General features: G+C 38.2%; 1 protein-coding gene across 12 annotated transcripts in view; it reads left to right on the top strand.

Annotated features, from left to right (window-relative positions):
* The window catches only part of CEP295 (centrosomal protein 295), a 47,040-nt gene that overhangs the window by 16,378 nt on the left and 12,950 nt on the right, over positions 1-17,712 (top strand). For 10 of the 12 annotated variants that reach the window (XR_003001252.1, XM_024731292.1, XM_024731291.1 and 7 more), the window contains 11 exons: positions 781-921; positions 3,327-3,510; positions 3,723-3,890; positions 5,395-5,616; positions 7,900-7,992; positions 8,141-8,244; positions 10,329-10,466; positions 10,882-10,979; positions 11,237-14,714; positions 15,782-15,950; positions 16,087-16,230. Coding sequence is in view for 11 of the 12 variants with exons in the window: in XM_024731292.1 (XP_024587060.1) it covers positions 781-921; positions 3,327-3,510; positions 3,723-3,890; positions 5,395-5,616; positions 7,900-7,992; positions 8,141-8,244; positions 10,329-10,466; positions 10,882-10,979; positions 11,237-14,714; positions 15,782-15,950; positions 16,087-16,230 (4,939 nt within the window). In the remaining variant the exon portion in view is untranslated. Of the gene's footprint in view, positions 1-780; positions 922-3,326; positions 3,511-3,722; positions 3,891-5,394; positions 5,617-7,899; positions 7,993-8,140; positions 8,245-10,312; positions 10,467-10,881; positions 10,980-11,236; positions 14,715-15,781; positions 15,951-16,086; positions 16,231-17,712 lie in introns of those variants that run through there. The other 2 variants (XM_024731296.1, XM_024731297.1) reach the window with 2 other exon arrangements.

Raw genomic sequence — 17,712 nt, 5'->3', positions numbered from 1 at the left:
TGTGGAGTCTTAACCACTGGACCACCAGGGAAGTTCCTACTCTTTCTGAATACGTTAACTGTCTCTTTACCTATTTATCTCACTGTTTGAGAGTTATAAATAATTTTAGATATATAGTTAACAGCTTTCATGGTCATTATTGTTTCACTTGACTAATTGTCAACATATAAAATATATAAGATTTTTTACCAAGTGAATGTTTATGTGTAATACACGTTATGTCTCCTCCCACATTTGATATTATTGTTACATCAATGAGATGATGGCTCACTGTGCAACCACATAATCATTGATTATGCACAAGTTCTAGGAAGCCAGAAATTATATTAAAGTAGGTGTTTTGGTGATTTGGCTTTCCTGAGGCTGAAGCCAAGCTGTACATTTTGGCTAAAAACCAAAGACAAATCTTAGTGCTTCCCCAAATGGCTTACATGACGTCACCTTCAGTGTTTGTGGTTTCTTAACTACTAGCTTTGCAGGTGTTTACCTTTCAACACTGTTGTTTTAATAGAATTTCTTTAAAAAATGGTGGAAGAATATATTTGGATGAGTATAGTTTACTCTGCTTTAAAATGAACAACTTGTAAAACTTCACACTAACAATTTGGCTTTTTTCATAGGTACATGCTATTGGTAATTGTAGGCATTTAAAACTATAACTTGTTATCATTTAATTCGATATAAGTAGAAAAACATGATTTTAAGGTTGTTTTGTTCTTTAGTTATCACTTTGTCTCACACTTTATTTAATTATCTAAAATGTTACTGATTGACTGCTAGCCAGATCCTCATTTGGCTGCTAAAGAAGAGGCTAAAAGATTGGAAGAACTACAGAAACAAGCAGCAGAAGAGAGAATGGAGCAGTGTGAGAAGGCACATGTACGGGGTTTCCAAGCAATGAAAAAGATCCATTTGGCTCAAGTAAGAATTAAATTCTGGCTGTGACCACTACTGATGGCCTTAGCGATGGCACTGTAAAACTTAACTGATAGTGAACAGGCTCAGAGGACAGAGTTGTGAAGAATGGGAAAATATTCTCTCTGATTCGTGTCATTTCAAGCTGCCCAACTTGCTTTTACCTCCTGTTTCAAATTCACGTTGGGTGAAGCTGTTCTCATTTCTCTTCTAAAATTTTTACTGATGAATGTATTAAAAGTTTAATATTTTAATCAGTCTAAAAATAGCCCAAGAAGAAATCAATCACTTTTCTAATTTAATTATTTGACTTGCATTTGTGCTCTGCAAATTTTAAGATTCGATTCATTAAATATTTATTGAGCAAAGCACTTGTTGGCTTTGCAGAATATTGATTCAAAGGTAGAGTCATGATCCTTGCTGTCAAGGAGCTGTGACTTTGTTGCAGAGCTGTAAAATATGTATCGTGCAAACTGGCTTTGTAGTCACAGCTTTACATCTGTCTTGCTTATTGTTCAGTGTTTATTCTTGAAACAGCATAAAAATGATTCATCTTTTTAGAAGTCTGAATTTGACTAATGCATTTAGATGTTTTAAACATTCATCTGAAGAATGAGTTTTTAAGTACTTCTATGGGAATTAAATGCCTTAAAATTCTTTTGTATGGTTTGAACTGAATTATGACCTTCTCCCTTAAATTTTTAGTTCTTATAAACTAAGGGTAAGTCATGATTATCATAACTTACCCCTAGTTTATAAAAACTAAAAGATGAAAATTATGGGTAGTAATTCAGACATTCATTTACTTACTGAATGTAAAATAACTGAATGTCTGAATTATAACCCATAATTTTCATCTAAGATTTAAACCTATAGGAAAAAAAAAAACATGAATAAAGCAGTTGGTAAACAGAGCACATTCTTCCATAAATCAGAAGTGTTTAGTGGTTAAGAAAGTGGACTCCGTGGTCAGTGTTCCTGGATTTTCCTCCCTCTTCACTGCTTAGCTGTTTGAGCACAGGCAGGTTACCTAACCTCTCCAAGTTCTGTTTCATCATGTGTTTTATGAGGGTTAAATGAGTTTAGTAAAGCCCTTAGAATTGTGCCTAGAATTTCATAAGCTCACAGTGTCAGTGGTCATAGTAGTTGTTATAAATAATTCAAGTAGAGTACTATGCCACACTTTCAGTGAGCCAGAAATAGTATGCTTATTCAAATAACTTTGAAGTTAATTTAATGATATGGTTTGAATCTTAATATAAAAAATGAATTTGTTCATAATTTGATTCTTTTCAAGGTCGGGCAAAAAAATCTCATCTCCAAATGACAAAATATTTACAAATAAGTAGTGTGTAATCACTTAACAAAAACGTTGTTATACAGGCTCTCTACCTTTTTCTAGACTGTATCTCTTACACAAGAATGGTCTGCAATACATACAGAGGATTTCCCTTCCCCTGTTTGAACCTTTTTGCTGCAGACCCTACTGTGCCCTGGGATCTTCCTGCTATAGTGTGTTTGGCCTCTACGTGCCTCTCCAACTTTATCTTTTGTCCTTAACCATCCCTGCCCTCCATACCCTATCTATAATGAACATTGTACTCTCCCTGACTGCCCATGCCTTCATCTGCATAATTCCGTGCTGGAGTTGTTATTTCTTACTTGTACTCCTCCTCCTTCACCCACTTATATCTGGCTAAATCCTCATCCCAGGGGTGAGAGGTTTTCCCTTATCCCCCCCTCCTTATCCTCCACCACCAAAATTAAGTTAGATGACTTCACTAAAACATTGTGCTTAAACTTTCATATTTGCCAGACTCTTTAAACTTAAAAGAGATATGTACAAATCCCCTTTAATCTTGAGGACTCATAAGAGTGTGGAGTAACAAGAAATATCTGTTAAGCCACAGTTACCCTGGCTGGGTCTTGGTGCTCACCTGAGACTGGCCACTGCTGCTGGCTGTGTGGAGAGCTGAAACAAAGTACACTGCAGGAGCGGTGGCAGCTTAGTTAGTATGTAGCTTCATAACTGTCCTGAGGAAGAAGACCTGTGCCTGGCAGATACTTTGAAGCCCTGTGGCCTAACCAGAGCCGTCTTCTCATAGTACTTACTAACATCATACGGTTGACCCTGGCCCTGTATGGGTCCACTTATACCCACATATTTTTCCATAGTAAATACTGTGGTATTGCATGGTCCATGGTTGGTTGAATCTGGGATGTAGAGGAACCGCGGGTATGGAGGGCCGACTCTTAATTAGTGTCTTTGTGTTTGAATAAATGGTAGAGGAGGGGAGGGTACTAAAGTCCCTGTCTTCATGATTTCTCCACTTTTCCCTCACTATTCACGTTACTATCCACTGTCCAAAGTGTGTTACTCAGTTGTTAATTAATTCTCTTTATTCTTGAAGAATCAGGAGAAACTAATGAAAGAACTCAAACAGCTACAACAAGAGGACCTGGCACGCAGGAGACAGATGGTAGCACGGATGCCACCACAACTAGTTGAACTTCCATACAAACGCAGTGAAATGAAAGATGATTGGCAGAGAGAGCTAGAATTTGCCTTTGAAGACATGTACAATGCAGACAGGAGTAAGATATTTTCAGTAAACTTTCAACAATGCTTTGAAACGTTTTGGTGGGAAAATACATTTGTCTTGAAGCAGTTTTTATTTTGAAATGAGTTCTCAGTTTGAAAGAGGCTCTCATATTTTAGACTTTAAACTCTGATGGTCTTTAAAATTTTATGCTCAAGTTCTTAGTCATTTTGGAATGGAAACATTTCTCTGTATTTCTTTATTGAGAGGTGAAAGGAAACCTGATTTTGCACCTTGAACCAGAGCCTCTGCCCACTGTGACTGATCAGATCCAAGATGAAGAACTGGACCTTTCAATGGAACAAGAAATTTCAGGGGAGACTGAAAACATTCCAGTGACAGAAGCTGAAACAGTACATTCTAGTGAAGCAGACGGTAAAAACTTCTGAGTTGACTATTGCAGTATTTCATAGGGAAAAAATGCTAATCATTTGCCAACACTTAGGAAAGTCTGGTCTGTTCTAAGTGCAAACAGTAACTAATACTCATGGGAGTGATGGGAGGAGGAAACTTCAGATTTCCATCACTAAAGATCCTTTTCATATACATAGGAGGAATGTTATTTTATTTATATGTACATATAGTCTAAAGATTTCTAGGTTATTTAAGTTAGATCAATTTTGAATTCATTTGAAAGGTCAGCATTTGTTTTTTTTAAGACTTTGATCAAATCACCAGAAATCCTACCGTATTAATTACTGCTAGGCACTTCATGTATAATGATGATCAGCACAAACTTTGGTCTCTCTTCTAAACTTCATCTCTATCTCCACCATTCTGAATTTTTTCGCTTGGCTGTTGCACAGGTACTTAGAACTTGGTGTCTGACAATAAATTTATCATCTTCTCTTGCCTACTGAAACCTTGTCTTCCTGCCTTCCTCACGTTAGTGATGATATCACAGTCTGCAGTAATCCAAGCCAGAGACATGAGAGGTACCTCTAAAAAGATAAAGGTGTCTCTTACTCCACGTCTTTTTAGAGACCAAGTCCTCTTCCTTTTGACTTCTTTTCTCCCCATACCTATGAGTATCGCCTTTGTTCAAAACCACTCTGGCTTTCTTTTCATCTTCACCCTATACTGTGGATAGGTAGTCCTTGGGGTTCCAATTTTATGTGGGTCTCCTCTTAGACTCCTTGGGTGAGGGCTCTAAGCTTTATCCCTGTCTCCTGTGCCCACACTGCTGTCCAAACAAAGTGTAAGCTTCCTGTGGTTTGGCATAAACTTCAGAAGATGGGTTTAGGGCTCAATTGCCGTGAATTCCCCTTGAAACTTCATTTCTGGCCTCTGTAGAATCTTTTATTTTCTTGGGAACCTTACAGCACATATTTTGAATGCTAGTCTTACAGATTAAGAGATATGCATTCTGTCCTCATTTAGCAAGCAGAATAAACATCTTCCTGATACATTTTTATGCTTGAAATTTATGTTGCTGCCTACTGTTGAAAAATGCAGTTGACCCATGAACAGCAAGGGGTTAGGGGCGCCGACCCTCCATGCAGTCGAAAACTCTACATATAACTTAGAGTCGGCCCTCTGTATCCAATGTTCCACATCTGCAGATTCAACCAACCCTGGATCATGCAGTCCTGTAGTATGTATTTATTGAAAAAACTCCTCAAATAAGTGGACCTGTGCAGTTCAAGTGTATGTTGTTCAAGGGTGAACTATAGTTGAATTTTGGTGTCCTTATTTAAATTTAAGTTGAAATAATTATTCCTGGTTATAAAATTGTGTTAAATTTTAAATATTGAGGAAAATAAAGTTGTGCTTTTGTTTTAACCAGTGGTTGTTATAGTAACTAAGTATAAAGATAGAATAATTTACCTGGTTTGTAACAGATGCTGAATAAATTTTCTTTTCTTTTCTTTTCTTTTAGTTCCCTTGGCAATGAAGACCCACCAGATTCCTTCAAAAATTCTTTTTAAAAAATTATTAAATAAGATCCGAAACCAAAAGTCTCTCTGGACAATTAAATCCATGTCTGAGGATGAAAGCGAAATGATTACAACTGTTAGTGAAACTGAAAGTAAAGCCCTGACAGTTGAATCAGGAGCAGCTGTGAGTGAAGACAGAACATTATCCTCTGGGCAGAAACAAGGTAGTTCTCTCCAGTCATCTCATTTTATAGCACATAAACCCTTTCTAAGTTGTTCAAAAATATGCTCATTTCTGAAAAACCGAAGAATAGAGGTCAAAAGGAAGAAAATATTTTAAAGCCCATAGTGCTGCCACTTAAAGGCAATAAATGTTAGAAACCTTAGTGAATCTCCTTCCAGAGCACTTTAAGTGTAGTAGAATTATATATATATATATATATATATATATATATCATCTTACATATTTCAGTAAGTGGCAAAAAATTCTCTTGCTTAAGCCAAAAACCTTGCCATTCTGGTTCTGCTCTTCTATATCCTACATCCAATCCATCATCAAATCCTGTCGGTCCTACCCTCAAAATATATCCAGAGTCCAACTGTTTCTCACCACCTACTATCCTAGTTTAAGTGATGTTCATTCTCTAGTGTAGATTCTTGCCTGTATTAACTGGTGGCCTCCTAACTGGTCTTCTATCCACAGCTTTTGCACCTTCCTGCAATAATCTGTTTCCAGAGACATCCTGTTAAAACATATCAGCTTATCATTCCTCTGGGAGAAGCCCTCCAACAACTACCCATTTCCCTCAGGAAAACCATTTTGCTTACAGTGGCATCAAAGCTTTACATGATCTGTGCACACACCCCTCCCCACTACTTCTCTCTCTGACTTCATTTTCTCCCCCCTCACTGCACCGTAGACACTGGCTTCCTGGCTATTTTTCCAACACAGCAGATACGAATCATTTGGTCTTTGCAAGTGCTGGTCTTGGTTGGGGGAGGGAGGAATGCTCTTGGATATTTTTATGGTTCACTGTCTCACTGCCTTCAGATATTTGCTCAGATACTGCTTTCTCAATAACGCCTTCTCAAACCACTCTATGTAAAACAGCAAACTTCTATGCCTTCTCCCACCCCCACAGTCTTCACTCCCTATCACCTCTACTCCATAGCTCTTATCATCTGTTGGACCATAAATTTACTTTCTTGCTTATTTGCTTCTTGTCTTGACACCTACCCCTCTCCACCTTCCTCACCCTCCAGTCCTGGAATATAGGGCTTGATTTTGTTCATTGCTGTATCCCCAGAGCCTAGACTAGTGCCTTATACATAAAAGGTGCTCAGTTAATATTTGTTGAATTAATTGACTAGCCTAAAGCAAAGAGAGGTAAGTTTGGAAGTCAGATATACATATGATATTCAAGCACATGGGCATGGAAGAATTCTTTAGGGGAAAGAATTCAGTGAGAAAAGGGCTTATAAGACCATCTGAAGGGACTGCATCATTTAGAAGATGGCTAGAGAAGGGGCAAGCAGCAAAGGCAGTAAAAGGGAGTGAGAAGAAGGAGAGAGAGTATGGTGTTGGCATTTAATACAAAGGAACACTTTCATCTTTAATCCATAGCCAAGTTATTTTGGAAAAGGCCCTGTGTGAGTAGGCTTTCTCAAGCCTCATCTGGCTTCATTCTTCTCCTTGTCTGAGCCAAGTTTTTCACTCCTCACAGGGTCTTAATACCTGCTGATCTGTCTGGAAAGGTCTCCTGTACATCCCCACAATCTTTACCTGCTTGATTCCTCCTTACCTTTCAACTGTCCACTTAAATGCCATTTCCTAAGAGAAATCTCATCTGAGTTCCTAGTCTAATTCAGACTCCTCTGAAATACTCTATTGTGTAACCCCCCTTTTTTCTTATATAGTACTTAGCACCGTTTCTAATTTTACAATTTTTTCTAGGATAATTGTATAATGTTCTGTCCCCCACCTACCTCCTTTGAGGCCTTTTCTTGTTGACCATGGTAGATGTGCATACAGCACATAAGTAGGTGCTGAACGAATGAGGTGACTGAATGCTCCGTTCAGTTTCTGGCTACCCTGATGTGATCAAAGTGTACTGCTTTAACTTCCTTCTCTGCTCTGGATTCACAAATAATAAAAATCCTAATACCTAAGTATGTCAAAGATACACTTAAATTTCTTCTCTCTTTACACGTTGGTGCCTTGCTCACTCTGCTCTTTTTATGCTTTCCCATTGTGTTTGAAACACTGTCAGCCTACCTTTTAAGTCAGTTCTTCGTTTTTTCTTTTTTGTTTATAATTTTAGTCTTAGGTCTTTTTGTATTAGGCTAGAATTTATTGGATAAAATATGTGGTCTCTGGAAGGTGGCTGGATCTTAACTAAATAAGACATTCAGGTGGACCGATGTTAATCTGAATGTAGATTTTTGTTACATTTGTCAGATTTAAGTTTGACAGTGAAAATATGTTCATGATGATGTATCTATTACAGATGTTGAAAGTGACACGCTAACAGTTGACTCTGGACCACTTACTAGTGAAGATAAACCACTTTCATTCAATACAGACTCTGAAAAGGAACAAGGTATTTCTTTTATCATATTCTCAAATTAAACTTGCTTGATTCTTCACATCTTTTTCCTAATAAAATTACATGTAATGAACAAAAGACATTACAGTGGTATCAAATTCTAAATTATTGAAACTAATTATTGCTTTGGGGATTCTCTTAGAAATGAAAGAGACTCAGCCTATCACAGCAGTAGCTCAGAGTTCAGTTCTACTTCATCCTCAGGAAGAAGCAGCCAGAATTAGAATGGCAGCAAGGCAGAAACAGGTAATTTGAAATTTTTATTTTTTTATTTTGGCTGCACTGGGTCCTTGTTGCGGCGCATGGGCTTCTCTAGTTGTGGTGAGCAGGTCCTAGAGTGCGCAGGCTCAGTAGTTGCAGTGTTCAGGCTTTGTTGAGGTAAGTGGGATCTTAGTTCCCTAACCAGGGATCGAACTCAGGCCCCCTGCATTGGGAATGCAGAGTCTTAACCACTGGACCACCAGGGAAGTCCCTGAAATTTTTATTTTTAAAGGTTTCTTTCTTCCCCTATGTACTATAGTTTTATTTGACTGGTGAAATTTGTCTTAACATCTGGCTACTTTTGATACCATTTCTTCTGCCTTGTCTTACACATTCATTTGATAGAAGGTACTTCATCTTTACTTGTACTACTCATTTGACCCTATTGCATTCTGCTTTGTATTTTATACTCTGGTATGTATCTTATCTTCCCTATAAAATTTATCAGTTTTTTAAAGGCGGAGACTGTCTTTTTTTTTTGCCTCACCATGGGCATGTGGAACTTCCCCGACCAGGGATCGACCTGTGCCGCCTGTAGTGGAAGCATGGAGTCTTAGCCACTGGACCACCAGGGAAGTCCGAGAATGTCTTTTTTAAAAAGTCAATTTATCCTACATAGTTTCTTGTACAATGCTTTATACATAGTAGGTACTCAATAAATACTTGTTGAATAAATGAGTCCCTGTCATAATATTAAACATTGATCTGGGCTTTGTAATCCCAAAAGTTTTTTTGAAAAACTGTATTTCAAAGAAAAATTTTAAATTCAACTTCCGTAACTGTAATATTTGTCCCTTCTACTTTAATGAAAGATTTTCTTAACACAGATTACCTCGAAAGAGGCTAATAGTTACTAAGCCAGTCAGTTTATAGTCATAGTTTTTATAAAAATGCAGCTGAGGGATGACAGTTCTATGAGCCAGTATTTTTAAAGTCTCAGATAAATGCTTTCTAATCAATACTCTAAAGCAGTATTGTCCAATAGATTTTCTACAGTAATGGAAATGTTCCATATCTATGTTCAGTATGGTAGCTCCTACCTACATGGGCTGTTGAATACTTGAAGTATGAGTAGTGCAACTGAGAAACTGAATTTTAAATTTTATTTGTTTTGGGTTGATGTAAATTTTAATAGTCACATGTAGCTAGTGACTACTATATTGATAGTGCAGTTCTAGAGTTACTACAAAACTGTAAATGGTTTAAATTCCGTGGCTCCTATGAGTGAAGGAAAGGAAGATGAAGATAGGAACTAAGCTATAGCCACTATTGCCTGATTAAGAATAGGTAATATCATATTGAGACATTTTTAATTTTGAAAACAAGATCATTCTTCATTATCTCTAGTAGACGTACTTCTCCTAATAAAACTTCACATACATTCCCTTTTCTGTTTATTCAGTATATGTTTCTTATATATGTTTCAAGGACTACTAGGTGTTGGATTTAACAGGCAACCAGACAGACCAGTCCCTGTCCTCAGGAATCTTACAGTTACTTTAACACATGTTTTTAGTTCTTGGATTTAGTGTATGTGTTGGTATAATTTTGAGTTTATTTGTCATCACTCTGCCATTATTTTCCATCTCTTTAATGCCTGACAGTAAGGACTGAATGTTGCTCACTGTTCTTTTATTTAGCTTGTAGATAACTGCACGCTTTTATGAGTATGCCTAAGAAATCAAAGTGTTGTGAGCATTCTCGATATTTAATTTCTTAGGCATTATTCTTACTGAGAACAAGGTAAAATTAAAGATGTGAACACAGAATTTGCTACTTCTCTGGAGGTGATGCTTCAGTGGTGATCAAGGTTTCCCTGTGCTCCCAGGAAATAGAAATAGTTAATATGTTTATTTTTACTTCTCTTCCTTTTCCTCCTTTCCCCTTTTCCTGTCTCTTGCTTCCGTCCTCCCTCTGGCAGTGGCAATAACAGATAAAACATCACCACTTTCTTCTTGGATAATTGGTGCTCTTGGTGATGAGACCTGTTTCTTTTCATTGTAATGCATATAAACTTTTCTTTGGCATGAGTTTGTTGTTAATAAATCAATAGTATTTTTGTTATTTAGATAATGGAATTAGAAGAACAAAAGCAAAAACAGTTGGAATTACTTGAACAAATTGAACGACAGAAATTAACATTAGAAACTGATTGCTTCAGAGCTCAGCTGGAAGAAGAAAAAAGAAAAAAAACTCAACAGACTGGGGTATGATGCAGGAAATCTAATCCCTACATAGATTGTTGGGGGATAAAGAAGTGTGGGCAATCTTAGCATTCAGAAAAGTAAAGTGCATTTCTAATTTGTATTTGATAATTTTTTTAAAAAATAATGAATATGTAAAAATAACTTTATACAAACCTAATGACTTTCATCTTTCAGTTTCTAGAGGGTGCTAATATATGTGACCATGACTTGTATGTAATGTGTATGTTGAGCTCTTGGGCTTGGCACTAAAGGAGAGTGGTAGATTACTTCATTTCTTAGCAATGGAAATGCCAGTCTTTTTTATGAAAAATAAAGCTATATGGAAGTTTACAATTATAGAACATCAGTTTATGTAAAGTACTTTAGTACTTATTTCTGGATTTGCCTTTTAGTTAGTATCTTCATCTTTTATTAGGTTGGCACTGCACCAGCATCATGCACCATAAGTTCTGATGAAGATAATCACAGGCAGATGATTTATAACTATCAACAACAGCTGTTACAGCAAAACAGGTATTATCTAGGGTACAATTTATATGTGATAGTGTGTGGCTACATTTTCAGGATTTATTATTTGGTTTACATAAAGGTCTTATCAGGATTCCCTTTAGAACTATGGCATGTAGATTTCTCAAAGAGCAATGTTAATAACATTGTTCCATTTCTGCCTTGATTATGGCCACCCCTAGATTGAATTTAATGTATAAACACTTAAGAATGTGCGGCATTTTTTTTAATCAAAAAGAATAATGCTTGTTTGTTTTGGGTAGGCTTCACAAACAGTCTGTTGAAACAGCCAGGAAACGATTACTCGACTATCAGACTATGTTAAAAGGAAAGTACCTATCCATGTCAGCTGCACCATTGATACCTGGTTCTGTTACATCAGTACCACCACAGAAATCTGAAAGACCCGCTGTTATATCAGAACATGAGGATCAAGGTCAGAGACCCAAGTTGAGTCCTAACAAACAACCTATGCAACCCGTACAGATCTCCAAATTAGAGCAAGATTTTCAGGTTCCAAGACAACATCGCTTTCCACAAAGACAGGTAGAAACAACCAAAACATTAGTTACTTCAGATATTTTAGCCGAGCAAGCTTTGGAATCACAGGAACAGCCAAAGCAACTCTTACAGACTGAAACACAACAGAGAGACTATAAATTGGTCCCTAAAGACTCTCATACACTTTCAAGGGCTTTGTCACATGATAAGCCACTGATAGTACAGGATGCTAGAGAAAGAGCTGAAACATCTGGGGCAACAACTTTTCAAACTTTAGACTCCCAGCAAATGTTCTCAGAGAACAACGAAAGTATATCGTCTAAGTTAATTGAACCTTCTTCATTCCTACCATTGGTAGCTGAGCATTCTTTTAGTTCTCTGCCTACTAAAGTTGAGTCTGGAAAAATCCAGGAATGCTTTTCAACTGGGAGCAAAAGTGTAGTTTCTGTAAGCCATTCTGTAGTTGGCCAAACGCAGGATAAGTCTTTGCCATTCTCAGAGAATATCATAGCCCAGCAAAGTAATTTGAAGGCTCTCCAAAAACAGTTAGACCTACAGAAAGAAGTTCTTCGGTTAAGACAGGAAGCTCAGGAACAATTGCTTTTGTGCAAACAGAAAGAATTGGAAGGGCAAACTGGCCTTTCTGTATTCCTTCCATTGGTACCTCTGGATTCGTTTGCTTCACTGCCTTCTGCCAAAGCTGAGTCAGGGAGAATCCAGGAATCTTCTCCAACCAAGAAAGAGACTACAGTTTCCTCAGGCCATCCTGGGGTCCCACAACTTCAGGATAGGCTTAATTTTAAATTTCTCCAAGAACAGTTAAATATTCAGAGGGACCGCTTTCAGGCTAGACGGGAAGCCCAGGAAGTATTATGTGTACATAAACAGAGTGAATTGGATGGAAGAGTATGGACTGAACAGACTGAGCCCCCTTCTGTCCCATCTCAAGGAGCTCAGCATACATTTACTTCACTACCTTCTGCTGGTACTCAATCTGGAAAAATCCAGGACCAGTATTCATCTAAGAGTGAGAAGGAAATTCTCTCAATCCAATCTGAAATCCCAAAATTTCAGGATGGGTCTTCAAGTTTCCTACAGCAGTTCCACCCTTTGCATGATAGTTTGAAGTTGCTTCAAGAACAGCTGACTGCACAGAGGGATGCTCTTCAGGCCAGGCATGAAGCCCAGGCAGAATTACTTTTACGTAGACAAAGGGATTTGGAAGACTCTGAGTCTGTGCAGATGAGTTCTTCATTCCTGCCAGTGGTCACTCAACGTTCAGTTGCTTCACAAGCTTCTTCTAAAACTGAGCCTAGAAGAATTCAGAACTTTTATTTCTCTGAGAAGGAGAGTGTTACTCCCTCAAGTCATTTGGTAATGCCAGCATTTCAGGATGAGCCTCTTAGTTTTCCACAGCATAGCCTGCCACAGCAGGAAAATCTAACAACACTCGAAGGTCAGTCGCACATTCAGAGGGTAATACTTGGTGCTAAACAAGAAACTCAGGAATTTGTACACAAACAAAGTGAATTAGAAAAAAAAATTCCTTCTGAACAGACTGGCACCTCTTTATCTCTGTCTCAGGGAGCTGAATCTGAAAAATTCCAGGACTATATGTCATTCAGGAGTGACAGTACAGTTCCCTTAAGCCATTGGAAGATCCCAAGATTTCAAGAAAGACTTCTGGCGTTTTCTCGACATATACAACCTCTACAAGATAATTTGGAAGGACACCAAGAATGGTTAGACACAGAAGAGGAGGCCCTTCAGTTTAGCCAGAAGACCCAAGGGAATGTATCTTTTGAACAAACTGGCCCCTCCTTCACACCCCAGTTAGAACAGCTTTCTTTCCCTTCATTGCCTTCTGCTGAATCTCTTACAACCCGGGAACCTCTTTCAGCAGAGAGTGAGAGTAGAATTCCTTCAAGCCATTTTCAGATCCCAGAATTGCAGGATAGACTTTTGAAGATATCACAGCTTATCCAGCCTCAACAAGATAATTTGAAGGCACTTCAAGAACAGTTAGCTACACAGAGGGAAGCCATCATTCAGTCTAGACAGGAAGCTCAGCAAGAATTACTTCTGCCTAAACAGTATGAGTGGAAGGGAAGAATATCTCCCGAGCAGGTTGGCACCTCTTCCTTCCTGCCCCTAGTTGTACAGCGTCCTTTTGCTCCATTACCTCTTAGTGAAGCTGGTAGAATCCAAGAACCTTGTTCAACTAAGGATGATAATATAGTCTCCCCACGTCATTCTGAGATACCAAGGTTGCCTGATAGGCTTTTGGGTTTACCACAGCCTGTTTTACCTCAACAAGATTATCCGATTACATTTCAACAGGAACACGTGTATACACAGACAGGTCCCCTTCCATGTAGCGAGAAAACCCAGAAAGAGTTGGTTTTGCCCAGACAATATAAATTTGAGGAAAAGTCATCTGAGCATTTTATCCAACCTCTCCATGGTGATTTGAAGGCACTTCAAGAGCAGTTAGACATACAGAGGAAAGCCACTCATTCTAGACAGGAAGTCCGAGAAGAATTGCTTTTGCAAAGACTAAGTAAATTGGAGAAAAGGGTCTCACCTGAGCAGACCAGCACCTCTTCATCCTTATCCCACATAGCACTGCCTGTTGCTGACTCTGAAAGAATCCAAAAATCTCTTCCAACCAGAAGTGACAATACTGTTTCCTCAAGTCATCCTGAGATTCGAAGGTCTCAGGATAGGCTTTTGAGTTTAGCCCAGGCTTTTCTGCCTCAGCAAGATCACGTGTCAGCACAGTTGGGCTTACAGAGAGAAGTGCTGCGTTTTAATGAAAAAGCTCAGGAAGAACTGCTTTTAAACAAGCAAGCAGAGCTGATTGAAGGTGACTCTTCTGAACAGCCCGTTCCCTCTGTGTTTCTACCCAAGGAAAGAGAGCATTCATTTATTCCACTACCTTTTGCTGAAGTAAAATCTAAAAACGTTTGTGAATTGTATTCAGCCAAGAATGAACATGCAGCTCCTTCAAGTGCTTCTATGAGCCCAAGACTTCAAGATAGATTTTTGAGTTTTTCACAACCTCTCTTAGCTCATCAGCAAGATAATTTGGGACTTCAGAAGCAGATGGAGCTACAAAAAGAAGTTCTGCATTATGGCCAAAAAGCCCAAGAAGAATTGCTTGTACAGAGACAAACAGCATTGCAGCAGCACATTCAGAAACATCAGGAGACCTTGAAGGATTTCTTTAAAGACAGTCAGGTATGTATTAATCTTGAATATCTAAGAATTAAACATCGACAATAAACCCTACTCGGCCAAGCTAAATACTTGTTTCAATCCTAGGTCAAAATAAGTTCTTAGTTACTGAGAATAAGTGGTTTGACCTTAACTGTGCTTTAATTTTCTACCTTAAACAACGTGGAAATTAAAAGGTAAAAATTGATCCACCTTGCATGGCGTTTATGAAGTTGATAGTTATTTGAAGCCCAACTAATTTCAGCCACTGGTTTGATACAACCAAACTCAAACATCATGGAAAATGTAGGTTGCCTTTTGAAGTTTTGTTATGAAGGATTTTGAGCTTACCACATGATGATTAAATTGTAAAATAACTAGTTAGCAGAATTTGTCTTAGGCAAATGGCAGACTTTGTGCTTTCTGTATAGCACTTTGTTGACATTTGTGTAGAATCAAAATCAGTACCATCTTTTTCCATAAGTGACAATATTAACATCTGTTATAAAAGTGGTGCGATTTTAGGCTGATGGACCGCCGGACCAGCTGCTTGTGCCTGAATTGTTGAGAGGACTCTGATGTGGTCACTCAGATGACTATTCATAGCTTCTCTATATGGGAGACAGTATATTCTCCTATATATGAATGTATCCATTTTATTTTAAAAGGCCACTTCCTAAATTTATGAGTTAGCCTAAACAGAATTCTACAATCCTTTGATGCTCAGGAGAAGCTTGAGTTGCGTTCATGAGAACTTGAGTTCTGGGGATTTACTGGTCATTTTAAGGAAAAGGAATGGGAAAAGAAAAGCAGAGAGGGATACTCAAGTATAATCTCTTATTGAAAGGTGCAGTGGAGGCTGTATGTAAGGTCCGAGGCTGTGACTGGTTGTACTTTTCAATGGAATTATTACCCTTTCAATATTAGAAGTACTTCTCATTTTTTTATCTATAGATAAAATTGTAATAATGTGGTTGATGGAGCTGTTCCTGTGGTTGATGTTCTAACTGAAGAAGGGAGATATAAATCTAATGACTTCTTCACATGATCTTCATTTTGTCATCCCCACCCTCGTCTGTCTACTTTTTCAGACAAGTAAGCCCACAGTTAAAAATGATTTTGAAGCTAAGAAGCTCAGAGAATGCCTTGTTCATCTCCAAGATCTAGCCAAAGACAATCAGGAAAACATTGGTACTGCAGGCAGGAGAAACTGTGATGATAATCAGCTCCTTTCAGAAGATAGTAATGCCCAGCAAAGTGGTAAGATAATTGCATTTTATTGTACTGATTATCCTGATGATGATTCTTTATTTTAACCTCCTGCAACTTGCCGGTTGAAGAAGTTTGTTTCGTTAACAGATTTGTATTGTGCCTAACTTTGTCTTTGACTTGATAGGGGAGCATCAGGACAAAGAACTGGGTGGGAAATCCTCAAAACCACCTGTAGCAAAAGTTAAAGGTGGATTGGACTTGAACCAACATGAACTTAGTGCCATACAAGAGGTAGAATCACCAGCAAGTGGCAGAACTTCTATACTAGGTAAACAGATGGTTTGATAAAATATGATTTTTTAATATTTGCCAGTTTTCTACAGTTTTTTCAGGATGCTAAATATTTTGTTGTTGAGGAAACTTAGACTGTGAGTACTCATGAAGGGGAAAAAATGGTTTCTACAAACTATTTAAAATGTGGACTTAAAGAAATATGTCATTAGGTAACTAGTTTCTTTATATATGAGGAAAAGCAATTGATAGTAGACAAAAATTCTTTGCTATCCATTATTCTGACACTTTTGCTTCCCTCTGCTTCCTTTCTAAACCAGTTTCTCTAGGATATAACCCAGTTTTTCCTCTTCTGCCTTGCTGCTCTTTCACTTCAGTACCTTCACTGCTCTTTTCCTGTATCTTTCACAGGATAATCATGGTGCTTAAGACCCTGGCTTTAAGAGCAGTTGTAACACGTATATTTCTTCACTGTACTTCTTCCTAGATTCAATTATCTAGAAAAATTCCTCCCTGCGATCCTTAGTAAATAGCCCTATTTTCATTTTATAATTATTTCTAGATTTCAAACTCAACCAGATAATTCTCTTGATCAAATCTATCATGCGGGCCTCACCGCCATGGCCTCTTCCGTTGCGGAGCACAGGCTCCGGACGCGCAGGCCCAGCGGTCATGGCCCACAGGCCCAGCCGCTCCACGGCATGTGGGATCCTCCTGGACCGGGGCACGAACCTGCATCCCCCACATTGGCAGGTGGACTCCCAACCACTGCGCCACCAGGGAAGCCCAAAGCAAATTCTTTTTTAAGGGGGAAAATAACTTTGTCAGTAGAAAGGTACTTAGAAATGTAATGTTAATATTAGCTATTTTGGTCTTAAAGCCATAAAATATTGTACCTTTGTTTTGGGCTAAAAGAGTTCAAGAAGGTAGAGATTCAGAATAGCTCTTAAGAATCATTCTCCTTTTTACTTTCTCCTTATGTCTTATGGAAATTATAACAAAGTAATGATTCTATTTATTACTAGGCTTTGGAAGCTTTTCTTCATTTTGCACTATTTGGTAAACACAACTGTTCAGGAATTGATTGGTGCTTTCCCTAACTCAGAATGAGCATTGGGAAATTCTGACCATTGATTCCTATAATTTAATGAGTTGTGTTTGAGACTGCAAAAATAGCCTATCTAAAAGGGAAAGCTATATATTCCCTCACCTCCACCTCCTTATCCTTCAGCCTTTTATCAATGAAAAGAACCCAGATGTAAGTCTTGACTGTTTCCTTGTCTATACCTCTGCGACACCCTACAGAGTACCAGTTCTTCTCAGTTCTAGTTGGTCAACTCTGGAATCTGTCCATTTGTTTCTATTCCCACTACCACTCTTTTAATTCAGGCTGTCATTTCTTTCTTGAAGGGCTGCTACAACTTCCCATGTCTCCCTGTTTCCAGTCTAGCATTACTCTCATTCATTTTCCCATGGTGTACTCAGAGTAATCTGCCTCTATTGCTCCATGTTTAAATTC

The sequence above is a fragment of the Neophocaena asiaeorientalis genome, unplaced genomic scaffold, assembly GCF_003031525.2.
Source record: "Neophocaena asiaeorientalis asiaeorientalis breed wild unplaced genomic scaffold, Neophocaena_asiaeorientalis_V1.1 scaffold143, whole genome shotgun sequence".
Classification (NCBI taxonomy): Eukaryota; Metazoa; Chordata; class Mammalia; order Artiodactyla; family Phocoenidae; genus Neophocaena; species Neophocaena asiaeorientalis.
Note: the sequence above shows the minus strand (reverse complement) of the source record. Positions and strands in the feature narration are given on the sequence as shown.